The sequence below is a fragment of the Oryx dammah genome, unplaced genomic scaffold, assembly GCF_014754425.2.
Source record: "Oryx dammah isolate SB20612 unplaced genomic scaffold, SCBI_Odam_1.1 HiC_scaffold_5, whole genome shotgun sequence".
NCBI lineage: Eukaryota > Metazoa > Chordata > Mammalia > Artiodactyla > Bovidae > Oryx > Oryx dammah.
Genome location: NW_024070189.1, coordinates 57,726,295 through 57,749,798, shown reverse-complemented (window position 1 = coordinate 57,749,798; position 23,504 = coordinate 57,726,295). Strand labels below are relative to the sequence as shown.

General features: G+C 40.7%; 1 protein-coding gene across 1 annotated transcript; it reads right to left on the bottom strand.

The window, feature by feature from the left end:
* Window positions 1–21,744: 21,744 nt before the first annotated feature.
* LOC120863544 (mitochondrial ornithine transporter 2) lies at window positions 21,745–22,666 on the bottom strand. The gene has a single exon (XM_040239883.1). The coding sequence runs from the start codon at window positions 22,664–22,666 to the stop codon at window positions 21,761–21,763; it is 906 nt and encodes a 301-aa protein (XP_040095817.1). The 3' UTR covers window positions 21,745–21,760.
* Window positions 22,667–23,504: the final 838 nt, after the last annotated feature.

Sequence of the window (23,504 nt, the reverse complement as noted above, 5' to 3'; positions counted from 1 at the left end):
GTTCAAAAGCATCAATTCTTCAGCGCTCAGCTTTCTTCATAGTCCAACTCTCACATCCATACATGACCAGAGGAAAAACCATAGCCTTGACTAGATGGACCTTTGTTGGCAAAGTAATGTCTCTGCTTTTTAATATGCTGTCTAGGTTGGTCATAACTTTCCTTCCAAGGAGTAAGTGTCTTTTAATTTCATGGCTGCAATCACCATCTGCAGTGATTTTGGAGCCCCCCAAAATAAAGTCAGCCACTGTTTCCACTGTTTCCCCATCTATTTGCCATGAAGTGATGGGACCGGATGCCATGATCTTAGTTTTCTGAATGTTGAGCTTTAAGCCAACTTTTTCACTCTCCTCTTTCACTTTCATCAAGAGGCTCTTTAGTTCCTCTTCACTTTCTGCCATAAGGGTGGTATCATCTGCATATCTGAGGTTATTGATATTTCTCCCAGCAATCTTGATTCCAGCTTGTGCTTCCTCCAGCCCAGAGTTTCTCATGATGTATTCTGCATAGAAGTTAAATAAGCAGGGTGACAATATACAGCCTTGGCGTACTCCTTTTCCTATTTGGAACCAGTCTGTTGTTCCATGTTCAGTTCTAACTGTTGCTTCCTGACCTGCATACACATTTCTCAAGAGGCAGGTCAGGTGATCTAGTATTCCCATCTCTTTCAGACTTTTCCACAGTTTATTGTGATCCATACAGTCAAAGGCTTTGGCATAGCCAATAAAGCAGAAATAGATGTTTTTCTGGAACTCTCTTGCTTTTTCAATGATCCACGGATGTTGGCAATTTGATCTCTGGTTCCTCTGCCTTTTCTAAAACCACCTTGGACATCAGGAAGTTCACAGTTCATTGCTAAAGCCTGGCTTGGAGAATTTTGAGCATTACTTTACTAGCATGTGGGATGAGTGCAATTGTGAGGTAGTTTGAGCATTCCTTGGCATTGCCTTTCTTTGGGATTGGAATGAAAACTGACCTTTTCCAGTCCTGTGGCCACTGCTGAGTTTTCCAAAATTGCTGGCATATTGAGTGCAGCACTTTCACAGCTCAACATTCAGGACTTGAAAATAGCTCAAATAGAATTCCATCACCTCCACTAGCTTTGTTCATAGTGATGCTTTCTAAGGCCCACTTGACTTCACATTCCAGGATGTCTGATTCTAGGTGAGTGATTACAACATCGTGATTATCTGGGTCATGAAGATCTTTTTTGTACAGTTCTTCTGTGTATTCTTTTTTTTTTTTAATTTATTTATTTATTTTTAATTTTTACTTTACAATTCTGTATTGGTTTTGGCATAGATTGACATGAATCCACCACAGGTGTACATGCGTTCCCAAACATGAACCCCCCTCCCACCCCTTCTTCTGTGTATTCTTGCCACCTCTTAATATCTTCTGCTTCTGTTAGGTCCATACCATTTCTGTCCTTTATCGGGCTCATCTTTGCATGAAATGTTCCCTTGGTATCTCTAATTTTCTTGAAGAGATCTCTAGTCTTTCCCATTCTGTTGTTTTCCTCTATTTCTTTGCACTGATCACTGAGGAAGGCTTTCTTATCTCTCCTTGCTATTCTCCGGAAGTCTGCATTCAAATGGAAATATCTTTCCTTTTCTCCTTGGCTTTTCACTTCTCTTCTTTTCACAGCTATTTGTAAGGCCTCCTCAGACAGCAGACAGCCATTTTGCTTTTTTGCATTTCTTTTCCATGGGGATGGTCTTGATCCCTGTCTCCTGTATAATGTCACGAACCTCCATCCATAGTTCATCAGGCACTCTGTCTATCAGATCTAGTCTCTTAAATCTATTTCTCACTTCCACTATATAATCATAAGGGACTTGATTTAGGTGATACCTGAATGGTCTAGTGGTTTTCCCTACTTTCTTCAATGTAAGTCTGAATTTGGCAATAAGGAGTTCATGATCTGAGCCACAGTCAGCTCCCGGTCTTGTTTTTGCTGTCTCTATAGAGCTTCTCCATCTTTGGCTGCAAAGAATATAATCAGTCTGGTTTTGGTGTTGACTATCTGGTGATGTCCGTGTGTAGAGTCTTCTCTTGTGTTGTTGGAAGAGGGTGTTTGCTATGAAGGGCATAACTGAGGCCAATATTGTATGTGGTGAGAGAATCAGTTCCTAGGCAGGTTGATAAAAAAAAAGAGTCTAGGGTCCTTGAGGAGAAGAAAAGGGGTCTTGGGCTCTCAAGAAAGAGAAAGGGGTCCAAGGCTCTCAAGGAGGAGAAAAGAAGGAGGCAAAAAGGACAAACATTTTTTCTACATTGCTTTGTCTTAGTCAATATAACAATGTATCTTGCTCAAGGACATGTTTCTCCTTAACAAGAAGTGAAGTGAAGTGAAAGTCTCTTAGTCATGTCCAACTCTTTGCAACCACTTGGACTATACAGTCCATGGAATTCTCTAGGCCAGAATACTGGAGTGTGTAGCCTTTCCCTTCTCCAAGGGATCTTCCCAACCCAGGGATCAAACCCAGGTCTCCCACATTGCAGGCAGATTCTTTACCAACTGAGCTATCAGGGAAGCCCCCCTTAACAAGAAACTTCTGACTAATCTTTTATCTAGAGATGTATGTTGTGGGAGTGGGTCTGTTAAGATCTTTCTATGGTTAGTTCTAATCCTGTGGGAGTGGGTCTGGTAAGACTCTTTACTATAATAAGGTATATAACTCCCTTGCTAAAACTAATGAGGGGGGCACTCACCACCCCGCTTCCGATGTCTGTGTCAGAAGCTTTCTCTGTCCCTTTTTCACATTAATAAAACTCTGCTACACAAAAGCTCTTGAGTGATCAAGCCTGGTCCCTGGTCCCAAAGCTAAATCTTTGGAGATCATAAATCCGACATCATTCACCGTAAGCTATCAGTGGGAAGATCATGAATCTGACATAGTCACCATAAGCTATCAGTGGGTCTCATCCTGTTACATGGAGTCCCACTGATAATACTCTTGTCATAAAGACACCTTGGCCAAGGGCCAAGGGGCTGGACTGTGCAGGAAAGAGTTACCATAGCAGGCCTGAGACTGCTATCCTTAGAAAGGCCTGTTTGCAAGGCTGGCCCTTTGGTGACATCTGGGACTTGAATTTTGGGAGTGTCCCCAACATTTAATAACTGATAAAAGTGGTTTACTGTGCCTAACTGTATACACAATGTAGTTTATGCTAGGCTCATGTGAGTCCAGCACCCAATAAAACCCCTAGATTTCAGGTAAGCTTCCCTGGTAGACAACACTTCATACATGTTGTTTCAGTTTGATCTACAAGAATTAAGCACTTTCGGTGTGAATCCAAGGGAAAAGGACTCTTAGAAACTTCTACATACTTTCCTGCAGATTTTGTCTGATGCACCTGTTCCCTTTGCTGGTTTTTCTTTGTATTTTTTAACTATATAATTTTACATACTCAGCCATGAGTATGACTATATGCTGAGTCTGATGAGTCTTTCTAGCAAATCACTGACCCTGGGGATGGTCTTAGAAACTTTCGGCATTCAAAGTGCTCACCATTACACCATGGAACCTCTTGGTCTTAGAAACTTTCAATGTCAAACCCTTTCATTTGTTCCCTGACTGGCAGGGTAAGAAACACTAGAGTGGAAAACCTGAAATTTCCCTTTCCCTAAGCAAGACAGTAAATCTTAAGTAGTTCTGCACCCTAATTTCAGAGATTAGCACTACATTCTCAAACTCAGTTTGCAGAGGTGATAGTCTCCACCATATCCACAGTTACTTCAGTTGTTCACCCCTGCAAAAACTGGATGGATCATAGTGATTTGATGACAATGGACTGCAATTTACTTAACCAACTGGCAGGTCCAATTATAGCTGCCATACCAGTGGTTATCTTTACTGGAGTAGATCAGTATAGCCTTCAGCACTTGAGAGGTGGCTATTTTTCTGCTGAATGCATTCATCTTAAACTCTGTCACTGAATAAAATCAAAGGTAGGTCATCTTCTCACAACAGGGGAGCAGAATACATTCACTGTTTTGCCCCAGAGCTATGTTAACCCTTTCTTTTGTAACATACTCCACAAAAACCTCAACATAGAACATTCTGTGGAGCATGTTAGACTGCCATATTGATGACACCGTGCTAACTGGGTCTAATGGGCAGAAAATGAAAAGGACCCTCGATGGCCTAGCAGGACACAAGCATGTCAAAGAGTAAAGGATTAGCCCCACAAAGACTTAGGGGCCTGCGCGTCAACAAGGATTCTAGGGCTCTGGGGCAGGCCAGAAAATTCCCCCTGAGGTAAAATGCAAATTATCTCTTGAATCTCTCCCCACTGAAAAAGAGGCACTCTCTTTAGGGACCTCTTTGGATTTTAGAGGCAGCATATATGATTTTGGAACTCAAAATGCTACCAGGTTTGAGCAGAGTGGGAGTAAGAAAAAGACACATATCAGGTTGAAACTGTAATACTAGCCAATCTGATGTGATACAGTCAATCTGATGTTGCATATGCCAATGCCAATAGTGCGTAAGGATGCTGTGCAGAGCTTCCAGCAGCCCACAGCAGGAGGGCTGGAGTATAAATCTTATAGTGTAGATCCATGCCTTCTATTCATACAATAAGACAGCTTCTGTGTGTTTATAAATAGATGGTGTCATGCTCCTGAGCCCTAGTAGAGACTGAGTGGCTGCCTATGTGACACCAAATGATCATCATGCCATGAGAGCTGCTCATTATGGGCTAGATACCATCAGAGCTACTGACTGTAAGATTAGAGAGGTATAGCAGCTGAGCTTTGGCAAATGAATTTTCTGGTTGGCTCAGCACCTAGAAGGAATGCAATTATATTAGAGACAAGAAAACTGACTTACTGGACATATATAAAGTACGGAGTTCAGCAAGTACAGAATGCACATTATTTTCTTCATAATTTATAAAATTGACTATGTTGTATATAAAAAATTGTCAATAAATAGCTAAAGATGAAATTTATATGAGCATATTATCTGATCACAAGGAAATTAAGCTAGAAATCAATAACAGAAAGATGTTTAGAATATCCCATGAGTTTGAAAATTCTAAAATTCAGTTTGAAATAACCTGTGGGTCAAAGTAAGCATTACACTAGAATTAGAAGCTATTTTGAACTGAATTATTTTGATATATCATTAAAAAACATGATGATGCAATTAAGGAGTATTTAGAGAAAAGCCAAGAGCCTTGAATAAACATATTAGAAAAAAGAAAAGGGTAAAGATTAATGAATTAAATATCTTTCTCGAGAATGAGAAAAACAGAAGAAAATAACTCCCAAAGAAGACAAGAAAATAATTAAGAAGAAACTAATAAGATAGTAAACAAATATCTAAGAGAGAGAATCAAAATACCTAAAAGTTGATTCTTTGAAATAGTAATAAAATTGTCAAGCCTCTGGCAATACACAAGAAAACTAGAGGGAAGGCACCAACAGCCAATATCAGGAATTTAAACAAGAATAGCAACTCAAATCTTGTAGACATAGACAACAGGTAATAAAGAAATATTATGCACAAAGCTATGCCAACAAGCTAAAATTTTAGTTGGAATAAACAAATTCCTAGAAATAACAGATTAACCAAACTATTCATCAAGATTAGAAAAAACAGAAGAGTAAGATAATTCTTTAGGTTTAAATTCAGGACCAGTTGGCTGTACTACCAAAAATTGAAGGAAGAAATAATTCCAATCTTATACAAACATTACCATAGAAAAGAAAAAAAGAAAAAGGGAGACCATTCCCTTAAAAGGTTTAGCATGATCCTGAGACCAGGAAAGGAAAATTAAAAGCCAATATCACTCATTGACATAAAGTAAAAGAGAAAAAAATCCCATGAAAAAAATTTACAGACACAGAAAAAGGATTTGATAAAACTCTGCTTATAATGGGGGGAGGGAGAGAATCTCAAACTAGAAATAGAAGACTTCCTTAATCTTTAAATGATATGAAAACATTTACAACAAACCACATTAATTGTGAAATGTTAAAAGCTTTCTTCTAAGATTAGAAACAAGACACAAATATCCACACCACTATTACATCTATTTGATACTGTACACAGGTTTGGTGAGCATATGGCAAAGAAATACAAGTTACAAAGAATGCAGAGGAAGAAGAAAAGTTGTTATCATTTGTAGATGATATTAAAGAATACAAAGAAAATCCAAAAGTATCTACAGATAAAATATTATCATTAAAAGCAGTTTATTAATATTGGTGAATTTGAAAAGTCAATAACATAGATTTGTTTTATAAAATATCAAAGAGAAATTGACATTTAAATAAAAATAGAATTCATAACCAAAAAGAAAAAATCGAGTAGTTAGGAATAAGCTTAACAAAGTATAAGACTTCTATGGAATAATCATATGACTTTGTGAAGAGACACTAAGATGACTTATATAAAGGGAAATACTGGGTTGGCCATAAAGTATGTTCTCGTTTTCCCAGAAGATGCTGCAGAAAAAATCTGAACAAATTTTTTGGCCAACCCAATATATAGTGTTCCTTTTAAATTGAGGCTTAATTCAGACTGAAATTGAAAAAAGTAGGGAAAACCACTAGACCATTCATTTGGGTATGATCTAATTCAAATCCCTTATGATTATACAGTGGAAGTGAGAAATAGATTTAAGGGACTAGATCTGATAGAGTGCCTAATGAAGTATGGACGGAGGTTCGTGACGTTGTTCAGGAGACAGGGATCAAGACCATCCCCAAGAAAAAAAAATGTAAAAAAGCAAAATGGCTGTCTGAGGAGGCCTTACAAATAGCTATGAAAAGAATAGAGGCAAAAAGCAAAGGAGAAAAGGAAAGATGTTCCCATTTGAATGCAGAGTTCCAAAGAATAGCAAGAAGAGATAAGAAAGCCTTCCTCAGTGATCAGTGCAAAGAAATAGAGGAAAACAACAGAATAGGAAAGATTAGAGATCTCTTCAAGAAAATTAGAGATACCAGGGAACATTTCATGCAAAGATGGGCTCGAAAAAGGGCAGAAATGGTATGGACCTAACAGAAGCAGAAGATATTAAGAAGAGGTGGCAAGAATGCACAGAAGAACCGTACAAAAAAGATCTTCATGACCCAGATAATCGCAATGGTTTAATCACTCACCTAGAGCCAGATATTCTGGAATGTGAAGTCAAGTGGGCCTTAGGAAGCATCACTATGAACAGAGCTAGTGGAGGTGATGGAATTCTATTTGAGCTATTTCAAATCCTGAAAGATGATGCTGTGAAAGTGCTGCACTCAATATGCCAGCAAATTTGGAAAACTCGGCAGTGGCCATAGGACTGGAAAAGGTCAGTTTTCATTCCAATCCCAAAGAAAGGCAATGCCAAGGAATGCTCAAACTACCTCACAATTGCACTCATCCCACATGCTAGTAAAGTAATGCTCAAAATTCTCCAAGCCAGGCTTTAGCAATGAACTGTGAACTTCCTGATGTCCAAGGTGGTTTTAGAAAAGGCAGAGGAACCAGAGATCAAATTGCCAACATCCGTGGATCATTGAAAAAGCAAGAGAGTTCCAGAAAAACATCTATTTCTGTGTTATTGGCTATGCCAAAGACTTTGACTGTGTGGATCACAATAAACTGTGGAAATTCTGAAGGAGATGGGAATACCAGACCACCTGACCTGCCTCTTGAGAAATGTGTATGCAGGTCAGGAAGCAACAGTTAGAACTGGACATGGAACAGACTGGCTCCAAATAGGAAAGGAGTATGTCAAGGCTGTATATTGTCACCTGGTTTATTTAACTTATATGCAGAATACATCATGAGAAATGCTGGGCTGGAGGAAGCACAAGCTGGAATCAAGATTGCCAGGAGAAATATCAATAACCTCAGATATGCAGATGACACCACCCTTATGGCAGAAAGTGAAGAAGAACTAAAGAGCCTCTTGATGAAAGTGAAAGAGGAGAGTGAAAAAGTTGGCTTAAAGCTCAACATTCAGAAAACTAAGATCATGGCATCCGGTCCCATCACTTCATGGCAAATAGATGGGGAAACAGTAGATGACTTTATTTTGGGGGCTCCAAAATCACTGCAGATGTGACTGCAGCCATGAAATTAAAAGATGCTTACTCCTTGGAAGGAAAGTTATGACCAACCTAGATAGCATATTAAAAAGCAGAGGCATTACTTTGCTGACTAAGGTCCGTCTAGTCAAGGCTACAGTTTTTCTAGTAGTCATGTATGGATGTAAGAGTTGGACTATAAAGAAAGCTGAGAGCCGAAGAATTGATGCTTTTGAACAGTGGGTTGGAGAAGACTCTTGAGAGTCCCTTGGGCTGTAAGGAGATCCAACCAGTGCATCCTAAAGATCAGTCCTGGGTGTTCATTGGAAGCACTGATGTTGAAGCTGAAATTCCAAAACTTTGGTCACCTGATGCGAACGACTGACTCATTGAAAAGACCCTGATGCTGGGCAAAGAGTCGGACACGACTGAGTGACTCAACTGAACTGAACTGAACTGAATATTTTAAAGTTATCAATTCTCTTCTCTCCCAGGACATTCAGTTCACTTCAGTTCAGTCGCTCAGTCATGTCAGACTCTTTGTGACCCCATGAATCGCAGCATGCTAGGCCTCCCTGTCCATCACCAACTCCTGGAGTTCACTCAGACCATTGAGTCAGTGATGCCATCCAACCATCTCATCCTCTGTTGTCCCCTTCTCCTCCTGCCCCCAATCCCTCCCAGCATCAGAGTCTTTTCCAATGAGTCAACTCTTCGCACGAGGTGGCCCAAAGTACTGGAGTTTCAGCTTCAGCAGCATTCCCTCCAAAGAAATCCCAGGGCTGATCTCCTTCAGAATGGACTGGTTGGATCTCCTTGCAGTTCAAGGGACTCTCAACAGTCTTCTTCAACACCACTGTTCAAAAGCATCAATTCTTCGGCGCTAAGCCTTCTTCACAGTCCAGCTCTCACATCCGTACATGACCACTGGAAAAACCATAGCCTTGACTAGACGGATCTTTGTTGGCAAAGTAATGTCTCTGCTTTTGAATATGCTATCTAGGTTGGTCATAACTTTTCTTCCAAGGAGTAAGCGTCTTTTAATTTCTGGCTGCAATCACCATCTGCAGTGATTTTGGAGCCCCCCAAAATAAAGTCTGATACTGTTTCCACTGTTTCCCCATCTATTTCCCATGAAGTGATGGGACCAGATGCCATGATCTTAGTTTTCTGAATGTTGAGCTTCAAGCCAACTTTTTCATGCTCCTCTTTTACTTTCATCAAGAGGCTTTTTAGTTCCTCTTCACTTTCTGCCATAAGGGTGGTGTCATCTGCATATCTGAGGTTATTGATATTTCTCCTGGCAATCTTGATTCCAGCTTGTGCTTCCTCCAGCCCAGCATTTCTCATGATGTACTCTGCATAGAAGTTAAATAAGCAGGGTGACAATATACAGCGTTGATGTACTCCTTTTCCTAATTGGTACCAGTCTGTTGTTCCATGTCCAGTTCTAACTGTTGCTTCCTGACCTGCATATAGGTTTCTCAGGAGGCAGGTCAGGTGGTCTGGTATTCCCATCTCTTTCAGAATTTTCCACAGTTTATTGTAATCCACACAGTCAAAGGCTTTGGCATAGTCAGTAAAGCAGAAATAGATGTTTTTCTGGAACCCTCTTGCTTTTTTGATGATCCAGCGGATGTTAGCAATTTGATCTCTGGTTCCTCTGCCTTTTCTAAAACCAGCTTGAACATAAACATTACATTACTTTAAAATTCATATGACAATACAGAATTGTAAAGTAAAAATTAAAAATAAATAAATTAATTAATTAAAAAAAATAAATAAAATTCATATGAAAGAATAAAATAAGAGCTAAGAAACTTCTTAAGAAAAACAGTAGGATAAAAAATTTGACTTCCTTATTCTTGACTTGTTATAAAGCTGTCTTAATCAAGATAGTCTGCTATTGATGCACAGGTAGAAAGTTTGACAAGCGTAATAGATTAGGGAGCTCAAAAACAGACTTATATATAAATATATATATGGAATGTTTGACTATTACAGAGATGGCAATCCAGAATGTCTTAGTCTACTCAGTAGCTAAATACCATAGACTGGTGGCTTAAACAACAGGTATCTATTTCTCTTCATTCTGGAGGCTGGTAAGTCAAAGATCAAAGTACCATCAGTTGGTTTCTTCTAGATGATGGCCTTCTTCCTGGCTTGCAGGCTACAGCCTTCTCTCTTTATGTACATATGGTAGAAATAAGCAGCTCTGGTGTTTCTTCCTCTTCTTATAAAGGCACTAATCCCCCGCTTCCCTAATGGTACTGTGGATAAGAATCTGCCTGCCAGTGCAAGGGACAGGGGTTCCATCCACAGTCAAGGAAGATTTCATGTGCTTGAGATCAACTAAGCCCATGTGCCACAACTACTGAGCCTCCACTCTAGAGCCCTGGAGCCACAACTATTGAGTCCACTGCAACTACTGAAGCCCACAAGCCTAGAGCCTGTGCTCTACAATATGAGAAGCCACTACAATGAAAAGCCAGAACACCAAAACAAAGAACAGCTGCCACTCACAGCAGTTAGAGAAAGCAGCAATGAAGACCCATCGAAACCATAAATAAATAAACAAATAAACAAAGCATTAAGTAGCTCAAAATTACTTGTAAAGACATCCACAGTTAAAAAAAGGGGGGGCACTAATCACATCATGGACTCCACCCTCATGATTTTCAGTTCAGTTCAGTCACTCAGTCGTGTCCGACTCTTTGCGACCCCATGAATTGCAGCACACCAGGACTCCCTGTCCATCACCAACCCCTGGAGTTCACTCAGACTCGCGTCCATGCCATCCAGCCATCTCATCCTCTGTCATGCCCTTCTCCTCCTGCCCCCAATCCCTCCCAGCATCAGAGTCTTTTCCAGTGAGTCAACTCTTCACATGAGGTGGCCCAAAGTACTGGAGTTTCAGCTTCAGCAGCATTCCCTCCAAAGAAATCCCAGGGCTGATCTCCTTCAGAATGGACTGGTTGGATCTCCTTGCAGTCCAAGGGACTCTCAACAGTCTTCTCCAACACCACTGTTCAAAAGTATCAATTCTTTGGCACTCAGCTTTCTTCACAGTCCAACTCTCACATCCATACATGACCACAGGAAAAACCATAGCCTTGACTAGATGGACCTTTGTTGGCAAAGTAATGTCTCTGCTTTTGAATATGCTATCTAGGTTGGTCATAACTTTTCTTCCAAGGAGTAAGTGTCTTTTAATTTCATGGCTGCAGTCACCATCTGCAGTGATTTTTGGAGCCCAAAAAAATAAAGTCTGACACTGTTTCCACTGTCCCCATCTATTTCCCATGAAGTGATGGGGTCAGATGCTATGATCTTAGTTTTCTGAATGTTGAGCTTTAAGCCAACTTTACATAAATCTAATTACTGCCCAAAGACCTCATCTCCTAACACCATCACAGTAGGGGCTAGGGCTCAATATATGAACTCAGCAGGTGGAGCACAAACATTCAGTCTATAACACAGATCTATGGGAAAGATGAAATGTTCAATTAAAAGTGATTATCCATACAAAGATTAAATTGAGTCTTAATTTAAAAATCAACTTCAAATGGATCTAAGACTCGAATGTCAAAACAAAGACAAAACCCAAAACGACTTTCAAGCTTTTAGTGGAAAATACATGTATTTTAGACCTTGGAGTAGAAATAATTTCTTTAAAAAGACACTGATGATAGAATAAAACATTGTTGTTCAATTGCTAAGTTATGTCCAACTTTGTGAACCATGGACTGTAGCATGCTAGGCTCCTCTATTCCCCACTATCTCCCCACTATTTGAGTTTACTCAAATTCATGTCCATTTAGTCAGTGATGCTATCTAACCATCTCTATTTGTAATAAAATCAAGAAATTTTATTCATCAATAGACATGGTGTGCAAAGGTACAAACCAGGAGAGGGTAATCACCATATACACACTGACAATTAATATCAAGAATATATCAATATAAAGAAATTCTACAAACTTACATAAATAAAAATAACAATATAAAAATGGTAAAAGACATGAACAGACATTTAACATATAACCCTTAGACACACAAAGAGAGATGTTCTTTCACTGTAATCAGAAAAACACAGCTCAAAACCAAGATGAGGTAGATTTATTTTTTTCTTTTACTCACAGTTGTTTGACAAAAATTTAAAAGCGTAACAATGCCAAGTGTTGGAAAGCATGTGGATACAACAGATTCAGGTCTATATAGTGCAAGTGCATGTAAAAACCAGCACAACCACTTTGAGTTGAGTATTACCTATTAAATGTAACAATTCAGTTCAGTCGCTCAGTTGTGTCCGACTCTTTGTGACCCCATGAATTGCAGCACGCCAGGCCTCCCCATCCATCACCAACTCCCAGAGTTCACCCAAACTCATGTACATCAAGTCGGTGATGCCATCTAACCATATCATCCTCTGTCGTCCCCTTCTCCTCCTGCCCCCAATCCCTCCCAGCATCAGAGTCTTTTCCAATGAGTCAACTCTTATCATGATGTGGCCAAAGTATTGGAGCTTCAGCTTCAGCATCAGTCCTTCCAATGAACACCCAGGACTGATCTCCTTTAGGGTGGACTGGTTGGATCTCCTTACATTCCAAGGGACTCTCAAGAGTCTTCTCCAACACCACAGTTCAAAAGCATCAGTTCTTCAGTGCTCAGCTTTCTTCACAGTCCAACTCTCACATCCATACATGACCATTGGAAAAACCATAGCCTTGACTAGATGGACCTTTGCTGGCAAAGTAATGTCTCTGCTTTTCAATATGCTGTCTAGGTTGGCCATAACTTTCCTTCCAAGGAGTAAGTCTCTTTTAATTTCATGGCTTCAATCACCATCTACAGTGATTTTGGCCCCCCCAAATAAAGTCAGCCACTGTTTCCACTGTTTCCCCATCTATTTGCCATGAAGTGATGGGACCAGATGCCATGATTTTCGTTTTCTGAATGTTGAGCTTTAAGCCAACTTTTTCATGCTCCTCTTTCACTTTCATCAAGAGGCTTTTTAGTTCCTCTTCACTTTCTGCCATAAGGGTGGTGTCATCTGCATATCTGAGGTTATGGATATTTCTCCCGGCAATCTTGATTCCAGCTTGTGCTTCATCCAGCCCAGCATTTCTCATGATGTACTCTGCATAGAAGTTAAATAAGCAGGATGAAAATATACAGCCTTGATGTACTCCTTTTCCTATTTGGAACCAGTCTGTTGTTCCATGTCCAGTTCTAACTGTTGCTTCCTGACCTGGATATAGGTCTCTCAAGAGGGAGGTCAGGTGGTCTGGTATTCCCATCTCTTTCAGAATTTTCCACAGTTTATTGTGATCCGCACAGTCAAAGACTTTGGCATAGTCAATAAAGCAATGTAACAATTACTCCTCGATAAATATTTGAGAGCCCCAGAATTTCTATTCCTAGTTATATAGCCCTCAAAATTCTTCTACATTTACATCAGGAAGTATATATATAAGAATATTTACCTTTACATTACATTTTGCTCCTGGGCAACAGGAGCAAAAATCAGAATGCAATCTGTATGTCTATCAGCTGAATAAATAAATCATGGCATATTCACAAAATGAAATGTTTCACAGTAGTCTAAATAAATGAATTACAGTAACACAAGATTATTGGATTTTAACAATATTAAGAGAAAGACAGTACCAAAGTATCACATACAGCATTTTAACCTTATTATAAAACAACTTATTTGTTAAAAACCCTTATTTAAAACAACTAGAAAAATATATTTGTGGGAGTAACATAATACCAAAAATTTAAAAATCGAAGGAACAAAGAATGATGCACCTAAAATTCAGGATGATAATCATCTTCATTTGGTGGGGACCAGGTAGGTCCTCTCAGTAGGAAGGGCTATTTGTGTGATTAGATATATAATACTACCAAGGCCCTGGCATTTAGTGGGGAGGTGCTGTGTTCACAAATTCTTATTATTATTTTCATAGATAACCACATATATAGATATACAGCTAAATGACATTGGACAGGTAAGTAAATAAACAATCCACTTCAGGTATGGACTACTGAGGACAGTTCATCAAAACCCAATTCTGTGAATTTGAGGTCCAACAGGATAAAATTAGAAAAAACCAGCACGTGATAGAATGTAAAGTACATACAATCACCACTTAAGTTTTCTTGCCAAAAATGTTTAAGTTCAACCAAGCCTTTAGACCAACCTCCCAAGGAGACACAATCTTGAAACCCAGGGGCCTTCCTGCCTAAGTCTTCGCCGTAACAGAACAGAATCAATCTGGGGGGAAAACGCTTGGAAATAGTGCAAGGCTATCATCGACACAGATCAGCTTTGACTCCAGATGGCAAAAAGAAGTGGAAAGGCAAGCATAAAAACAGAATCAGAGAATAGAAAAATAAAGAGTAGTGTGTGCTAAAATCCTTGAGCCATTACAAAAGACAGTAATGGCATTGCGGCAGCCTCTGAACTCAAAACCGAATACAAACCTTGCTTCGGGGCCTCTCCATGACCAAGTGGGCACCTGAGTCCGAGAAGACTCCCATGTCTGGGTGCTAAAGACACAGAGAAGGCTTTTTGTGGGCAACACCTCTAAGAACCTAAATCAGAGCCCAGAGTGCGGGTTGATGAGTCTGCCATAACTGAAAGGCAAAAAGAATTTTGTTCCAAATGCACACAAAAAATTTGTAAATCAATGATCAAAGAAGTTAAGTGGAAAGATGCCAATTAAAGTCTGCTGAGAGTCCAGGTTGCTGGGGAGGGCCAAATTCACTACTTTAGGCTGGAATAGAAACTCTGACTATATAGACAATTATCTGGCTTCCCTGTAACTGAAATAATACTCTTTCTGAGGGTAATTTTTTCCCCCACGGAATGTGCATAATTATTAACAGACATCAATTTTCTACAAAACTACTTACCTACCTGTGAAATTTTTTGTCTCAAGGTTCAGACTAAAGCCAGTAATACCAGATTTTCTGAAGGGGTTTTGCAAAAAGCCTTTATTACCTGTTGCCATAAACAGAAGCATCAGAATAGATGACCTCAATCAACCTTGAAGAGACAGGGACACAAAAGGGCCTAAGTCTGCTTTTAAACATTATTTACATCATTCACAAGGAGCATGTATTTTAAAGTGCTGGCATTAGGATGGAGCTGAAAACACAGTGGAACATGGAGCTTAAAAGGCAGATCACAGACATGAATGATAGTTTCACACTGAAATGATTTACTTTCTAAAAGGGCTCTCAGAGAAGCTTTCTGGGCCATGACACATGAAGCTGGAGAGATCAGAGAGACCAGAGAGTCACAGACTTTGAAAATAGGGATTTCAGAGTTCAGAGGGTGCTTGAGTTGGAAATGCAAGCTCTGAACAGAGGGTACTTTCTGACTTGAGCCAAAAAAAACTGTGACTGTTTTATGTAACAACTTCCTGATAATAATTATCTCTCCTTCTTAGAGATCTGGGCCAAAAGAAAAAGAACCTACGTTTCTTCCAAATTGAACAACTTGGGGACATTTTCTTGTTTAATTCAAGAAAATGCTCAGGTTTGATCCAAATGGAGTACAGGAAACTGAACTCCATGGCCAGATATGATCCTTCTGACACTTAACTGCTATAGCTTGGTATTTGATATCCCATGAAAGTTGGAACAGAGAATGAATTTCTAGCTAGAGTATCACTATAGCATTGCAAGATGCAGACCATCTGGCCCTGACAGTAGACCAAAGGGTATAATAAATATACCAAAGGGATAAGATATTTCAAAGTTAAGGAGTACCAGGTAATTCCCTGGCCCATGCCCAGTGGTTAGGACTCAGCACTTTCACTGCTGTGGCCCAGGTTCAATCCCTGGTAGGGAACTAAGATCCCGCAAACCAGAAAACATGGCTAAAAAAAAAATTTGAGGGATACCAGAGAAAACTCTAATTTGAAATGATATATATGCACCCCAGTATTCATAGCAACACTATTTACAATAGCCAAGACATAAAAACAATCTAAATGCCCATTAAAAAAATGAAATAATGCCTTTCACAGCAACATGGAGAGGTTTAGAGTTTATCATATTTAGTGAAGTAAGTCAGACAGAGAAAGACAAATATCACGATATCATTTATTTGTGGAATCTAAAAAAAATGATACAAGTGAACTTATTTACAAAACAGATTCACATGGCTATCAAAAAGCAATGGCAGAGGGATAAATTAGAAGTTTTGCATTAACATATACACGCTACTATGTATAAAACTGGGAAACAACAAGGGCCTACTGCATAGCACAGAAAACTATACTCAGTGCTTGAAATAACCTATAACAGAAAAGAATCTGAAAAAGTACATGTATGTACACACACATATATGTATAACTAAATCACTTTGCCATACACTTGAAACTAACACAACATTGTAAGTTAACTACTTCAATGAAAGAAATTTTAAAAGTTGAGGGATAAACTTTATATTTTATGAAAGCGACATTTAAAATAAGGCTAGGCATCAGACATATGGATTTGACCAATTTAAAGATTAGACATAAACACCATCTCAGGACTTTCCTGGTGGCGCAGTGGATAAGAATCCACCTGCCAAGGCAGGGGCCACAGGTTTCAATCCCTGGTCTGGAAAGATTCCACATGCCAAGGAGCAGCTGCACTACAACTGCACCACATGCAGCAGAACTACTGAAGCTCTAGAGCCCTCGGGCTGCAACTACTGAAGCCTGAACGCTGTCAGGCCCGTGTTCACAGTAAGCCCCTGTGCCACAGCTAGGAAGCCCATGCGCCTGGAGCCTATGCTCTGCAGCCAGAGAAGCCACTGGACCGCGAAGCCCGCACACCACAGCCAGAGAGTGGCACCTGTTCTTCGTAACTAGAGAAAGCTGAGTACAGCAATGAAGACCCAGTGCAGCCAAAAATAAGTAAATAAATTAAGCAGCGTAATACCTGTAAAAAAAAATACCATTTTACCTCAAATAATAGTAATGAATAAATAGTCATCTGTGAGGTAATAGACATACTAATACTCAATATGTCAGGAAATTTGGAAAACTCAGCAGTGGCCACAAGACTGGAAATGGTCAGTTTTCATTCCAATCCCAAAGAAAGGCAATGCCAAAGAATGCTCAAACTACTGCACAATTGCACTCATCTCACATGCTAGTAAAGTAATGCTCAAAATTGTCAAGCCAGGCTTCACAAATACGTGAGCCGTGAACTTCCAGATGTTCAAGCTGGTTTTAGAAAAGGCAGAGGAACCAGAGGTCAAATTGCCAACATCTGCTGGATCATGGAAAAAGCAAGAGAGTTCCAGAAAAACATCTATTTCTGCTTTGTTGACTATGCCAAAGCCTTTGACCGTGTGGATCACAATAAACTGTGGAAAATTCTGAAAGAGATGGGAATACCAGACCACCTGACCTGCCTCTTGAGAAATCTGTATGCAGGTCAGGAAGCAACAGTTAGAACTGGACATGGAATAACAGACTGGTTCCAAATAGGAAAACGAGTATGTCAAGGCTGTATATTGTCACCCTGCTTATTTAACTTCTATGCAGAGCACATCATGAGAAACGCTGGGCTGGAGGAAGCACAAGCTGGAATCAAGATTGCTGGGAGAAATATCAATAACCTCAGATATGCAGATGACACCACCCTTATGGCAGAAAGCAAAGAACTAAAGAGCCTTTTGATGAAAGTGAAAGAGGAGAGTGAAAAAGTTGGCTTAAAGCTCAACATTCAGAAAACGAAGATCATGGCATCCGGCCCTATCACTTCATGGCAAATAGATGGGGAAACAGTGGAAACAGTGGCTGACTTTATTTGGGGGGGGCCAAAATCACTGTAGATGGTGATTGAAGCCATGAAATTAAAAGAGACTTACTCCTTGGAAGGAAAGTTATGGCCAACCTAGACAGCATATTGAAAAGCAGAGACATTACTTTGTCAACAAAGGTCCATCTAGTCAAGGCTATGGTTTTTCCTGTGGTCATGTATGGATGTGAGAGTTGGACTATAAAGAAAGCTGAGCGCTGAAGAATTGATGCTTTTGAACAGTGGTGGTGGAGAAGACTCTTGAGAGTCCCTTGGACTGCAAGGAGATCTGACCAGTCCACCCTAAAGGAGATCAGTCCTGGGTGTTCATTGGAAGGAATGTTGCTGAAGCTGAAACTCCAATACTTTGGCCAGCGAAGAGCTGACGCATTGAAAAAGACCCTGATGCTGGGAAAGACTGAGGGCAGGAGGAGAAGGGGATGACAGAAGATGAGATAGTTGGATGGCATCACTGACTCAGTGGACATGGGTTTGGGTAGACTCTGGGAGTTGGTGATGGACAGGGAGGCCTGGCGTGCTACGATTCAGGTTCATGGGATCCCAAAGAGTCAGACACAGCTGAGCAACAGAACTGAACTGAATAGACATTAGTAATAAACATTACTAATAATTACATATAATGTCATTATGACATTAACCTTATTGTCATAATCATTTCACAATAAACATGTATATCAAAGCATCACATTGTATACCTTAAACAAGCACAATGTTATCTATCATTTATATCTCAATAAAGCTGAGGTTCTGAGAAGAGAAAGAAATACCATGGAAGTAATTTAAATGACAGAAAGAAACCACAATATAAAAACAAAAACACAATTAAAGAAAAGATTTTTTAAAAAATAAAAAGAAAAATAAAAAAAGAATTTACACACATATACATCACTCACTTTACATACACACACACACACATATAATTTGCATGCTAATCTTTTGTTCTAAACTGTATTCTAGAAAATCACTCTTTTGACTGTAAAACATCTAGACCATCAGATCCTTAAGAACAGAAACCAGACCATTAATATCTGAATCCCCAGAGCTCAAACAGTATACTATGTAAGTTCAATAAATACTTCAATTTAGGTAAATAATTTAATGACCAAGCACTCAAATTTCTTTAAGCACAATATTTCAAGTTAGTATATTTTTCTCTGAGAACAGGTCTGAAGTGCTACAAGTTGTACCTCAATATTGAACCATGAATTAAGCAAAGAGTAGAAAACAATTCTGACTTAGGTTTCAATTCCTTACTCTTGCTTGTTGCAAATTATTTCTATTGAAGATATTTAGTGAAACCTTTAATGGACCACATGTGAAAAGGTCCATTGACAACAGGGCTAATTGAGACCAGCCCATGGATGCTCGGCAGGGGCCTGGAGCCTCTGAAAGGTCCACTTCCTGTGGAAGTCATTCCTGTTCTCTTTCCTGCTTTAATGAAGACCTGCTTGAATATAGCCTCGCTAAGTAGCTACTGACCACTTATGTATGTAACATATAACTTAAATGTATAAATAACTCAGAAATAGAAAAATGGTTTTCTTTTAAAGAAAAAGCAAATGGAAGACCAGCCATTGCTCTGGGGCACACCAGACATGACACTAAGCATCCCTTCCCCAGATGTCTGCCACAGCCCCTGTTTGTCAACATCCATCACCCTGACCCTTTTGCCTATGGCAATATGGCTAGTTACTATGGAAACTTGATAGACAGCAAAAAACTGAAGGAAATTGGGGGTTCCACACCAGATATACGTTTCACCAGCAGTGATTTACACATATGCTATGGGTGATCATTAACATGGGAACCTGCCAGTTTTCAGCTTTACAAACTGCTTAAAAACATTTCTTAGGGAGAATGACTCTGCTTGTCTTGAATCAGCAAGGAAATGTGAGGCTTACTTTATAAGAATGACCCTCTTACACCATAGGGCCAAAGAACAGATGCACAAGCGTGTAGGGGTCAAATGGACTGTCATTTTGATTTTTGTCAGTGCCTATATACATGCATATGGTATAGTTTAATAAAGTTGTTTTTAATGTTTCATTGTTTTGTAAGGTCTTATGTATAATCACCAGTAAAATTCACAGATGACCAGTACAAAATTCAGAAGGTTCCAACACTGTAAAAAACAAAAATGACTAGGAGTTATGGATCCTCAGGTAAGCTTCAGACTGGGTCAGCTCTAACATTAATCACTGTGAACTGCAAACACTTAAGTTCTGTCTAGTTCTGTTTGAGAGGAGAGGAGAGGACTTCACTCATCCACTGGTAATATCACTTGATCACCATTAGGGAACAAAAAGTTCTCATGGCTTTTGCACTTGCTGTTCCCTGGAAAGGTTTCTCACTGGTGGAGGCAGAAAGGACAATGAATGATCCAAGGGGGATCCTCTGTCCATGGAATAATCCAGGCAAGAATACTGGAGTAGGTAGCTAATCTCTTCTCCAGGGGATCTTCTCCACCCAGGGATCGAACGCAGGTTTCCTGCATTGCAGGCAGATTCTTTACCATTAGCCACCAGGGAAGTCCCCCCAAAGGGGATCAATAACCCCTAAATGGGCCAACAGTAAATCCTGGAATCCTTCCCAGCCCAGGACCCTGAGACTGGAAGCTAAGAACTGTTGTCAGCTACATGGGTCTTCATCAAAGCATAGAAGCACAGCTCCATTCTTCACCACTATTTCAGTCTAAAGTAGTGCATAGGGGAAGCTCTTTGGGAGAGTAAAGGAATGAAATTTGACACAAAGGCCAGGCTACTTCCCAGAGACCTAATACCTAACTAAGCCACACCTAAGAGTGTGGAATATGATCCCTCTTTGAAAATGAGTAGCATTATTTTAAGAGTAGAGCAATCTTGGGGAAATCTGGGATGCCTACCCTGAAACTTTAACAAATGTGGAAACCACATCAGTATGCAAGTATATTCTCCTCTTAAAAATCTAGATGAGAAAAAAAGATAAAATCTTGCCATTTGCATCAACATGGATGGACCTTGAAGGTATTAAGTGAAATAAGTCAGACAGAGAAAGACAAATACCATATGACTTCATTCATATGTGGAATATGAAAAATTAATAAACAAACAAAACCCATAATAAAAGAACAACCCCAAACCAAACAAAACAAACATAATTACAGAGAACAGAGTAGTGGTTATGGGGGGAGGGTGAAGGAGGAAGACAAACTGGATAAAGGGGATCAATTATATGGCAATGAAAGAAAAAATAAATTTTTGGTAGTGAGCACGTTGTAGGGTACATAGAAATATAATGCTATAAATCAGTTACCTCAGTAAAAAATAAAATAAATGAATCATTGTAGATGCAAAAAATTGTAGATGGATATTTTGGTTTTCAAGCACCACACAAAAACTTTTTTAAAACTTTAATTGGCTAGAACAGTGCACATTTTAAGCAGAGTTTTCCAGAGACCTTACATCTTGAGTGGATTAAGCAATCATTTATAAGCACCTTCAGAAACATGCTTAACTCGGTTTTTTCTTGTGACATAAGATTAAACAGGAACCAAGGTCTATTTAATTCACACAACACATAACCAACCAAACTGGACGTACATATGCAGATTTATGCAAAAACTCAACTATAATTCTTTTTCCCTCAACTGTATTTAGCTTTTCAGATTAGGTACCTAGGACCACCCACTCACGCTGTGTATCTCACCAAACATAAGAGCAGCAACTTTTCTATTTGAATACAATTATGGGCTGAAATTATATGATATAAAATGAAGTTTCTTCTGTAAAGTTTAAGAGTAAAAGAAGGAAAGACAAAAACAAAGCTCCCAGGAAGTCAACAATAGTACCTCACTGGTCTAGAGCTTCATGAAACTGAGTTACAGTCCCCAAAGGCTTGTACTTGGATCTAGACTCACCAAGATACTTCAATATGCTTCAAACTGGCTCATCATCATTTTCCTGCTGTATTCATAAGCCAAAAATAGTGCTGCATTGGCAGGAAACGCTCGAATCAGAGTAGCTTTCAGACCAGAATATAAAGCTGCTATTCCTTCGGTTCTCACAACACTTAAAAGAGTTCTGATGAATCCTGTCTGTTTTCCAAACATGGAAAGAACCTGAATTCTGGATTTAATACAATCCACGGGGTATATGACAAACCAAAGGCAAATGCCAGCAATTCCACCACTTAACATCAAGGGGACAGGGCCTAGTTCATCTTTTGACTCCCCCGAGGCAAAAAATGATCGGCTCAGTTCATAGCCACCGAAGAAGAAGAAATAGCCTGGTACTACTTGAAACAGAGTACTCGTGAGTCCGTGGTAGAAGCCCCAGGGGCCATCCTTTCTAAGGATACTCTTCACGACGGACCAAACTGTATCATGGCTTTTGGCTATCCTCCCTGACATCTCCAGTTCGTGCATGGTCTGCAGCCGGCACTTCACGAGCTCAGTGGGGCACAGGGCCAGCGCGGCAAACGCTGAGGCGATGGAACCCGCGGCCGCAGTTTGCAGATCATTCAGCTTCGCCTGCTCGTCCAGTCCAGCCACTTTCCTAACGAACTGTTGGCAGAAGCCATAGCACATGAAGAGGACCGAGTTCTCGGCGACGTAGGCCAGCAGCGCGGGGCCGGTCCCCTTGTAGAAGCCCCGAAAGCCCACTTGGGAGTACGTCTTCAGGGCACAGTCGGTGAGGCCCTTGTACAGGCCGGGGAATGTCTGCATCTTCACCTTCATAGTGTCGAAGGGCTGCCCGGTCAGGACGCACGCTGTGCCCCCCAGGGCCCCCGCGGTGAGGTCGATGGCAGCCTGGATAGCAGGACTGGACTTCATGTTCGCCCACCCGCCGGTCTCCGGGGAAGTCCACTCTGGAGTTTAAGACGGCCGTCCTGTGTCCCACCCCCTACTCTTGGCTGTCTCTCCCCGGCGGGAGTAGCCGCTTAACCCCAGATTAGGCCTCCGGCCGCCATCCCCGCGCACCGTGGCCCAGCGCTAACCCCCGGCGGTGGCCCAGCGCGCGCCGCTCCTCGCGCCGCGTGACCGCCGGACCCCCGACGCGGCGGTCTGTTAGCTCCGCCGCCTGTTAGCTCCACTCAGCCGGGCCGTCCTAGCCCCCGCGGGCTCGAGGACGGACTGGATGAACACTTCAAATGAATTACAATACAGCAGTTGAAAGCGATTCGATAAATTCCTGAGATTAGGGGCAGAAACTCCAGGCTCTGCTGCAGCGAGGGAAGAAATGCCTTCCCTTACGGCTAGACCCCCGGCCTCCCGCATTTTCTACTCGGCCAAACAAATGGGAGGTGCTCCCAGTTGATCGCGCCTGGAGTCAAAGGTCAATCTTCAGAGACAAAGGTTTATAGTAGAGAAAACAAAGATGCGGGGGTGGGGGTTTGTTACCTGACTGTCGGGGTATTCTACAGGTCAGAAAACCCTCAATCGCCTCGGGAGAGGAACGGCGGCTCCGCAAAGGTGCCGACCGCCGCGCCTCTCTCCTGGGGACTGGAAGGGAGGTCGTGGCAACATCGCCGAGGCTCTGGGCCTGGATCCCTGCGCGATAGTGGATGCAGAGCCCTTATTATTTCCAGAGGTAGGGCACGGCCTTGTACAATCGGCTTGGAAAAGAGATATTTATATATAGCTAAGAAAGTTGACAGAAAAGAGCTGTGTG

Bases quoted from the DNA above. Each gene is read 5' to 3' on its own strand.
- LOC120863544 (XM_040239883.1), bottom strand. From the start codon at position 22,666: ATGAAGTCCAGTCCTGCTATCCAGGCTGCCATCGACCTCACCGCGGGG.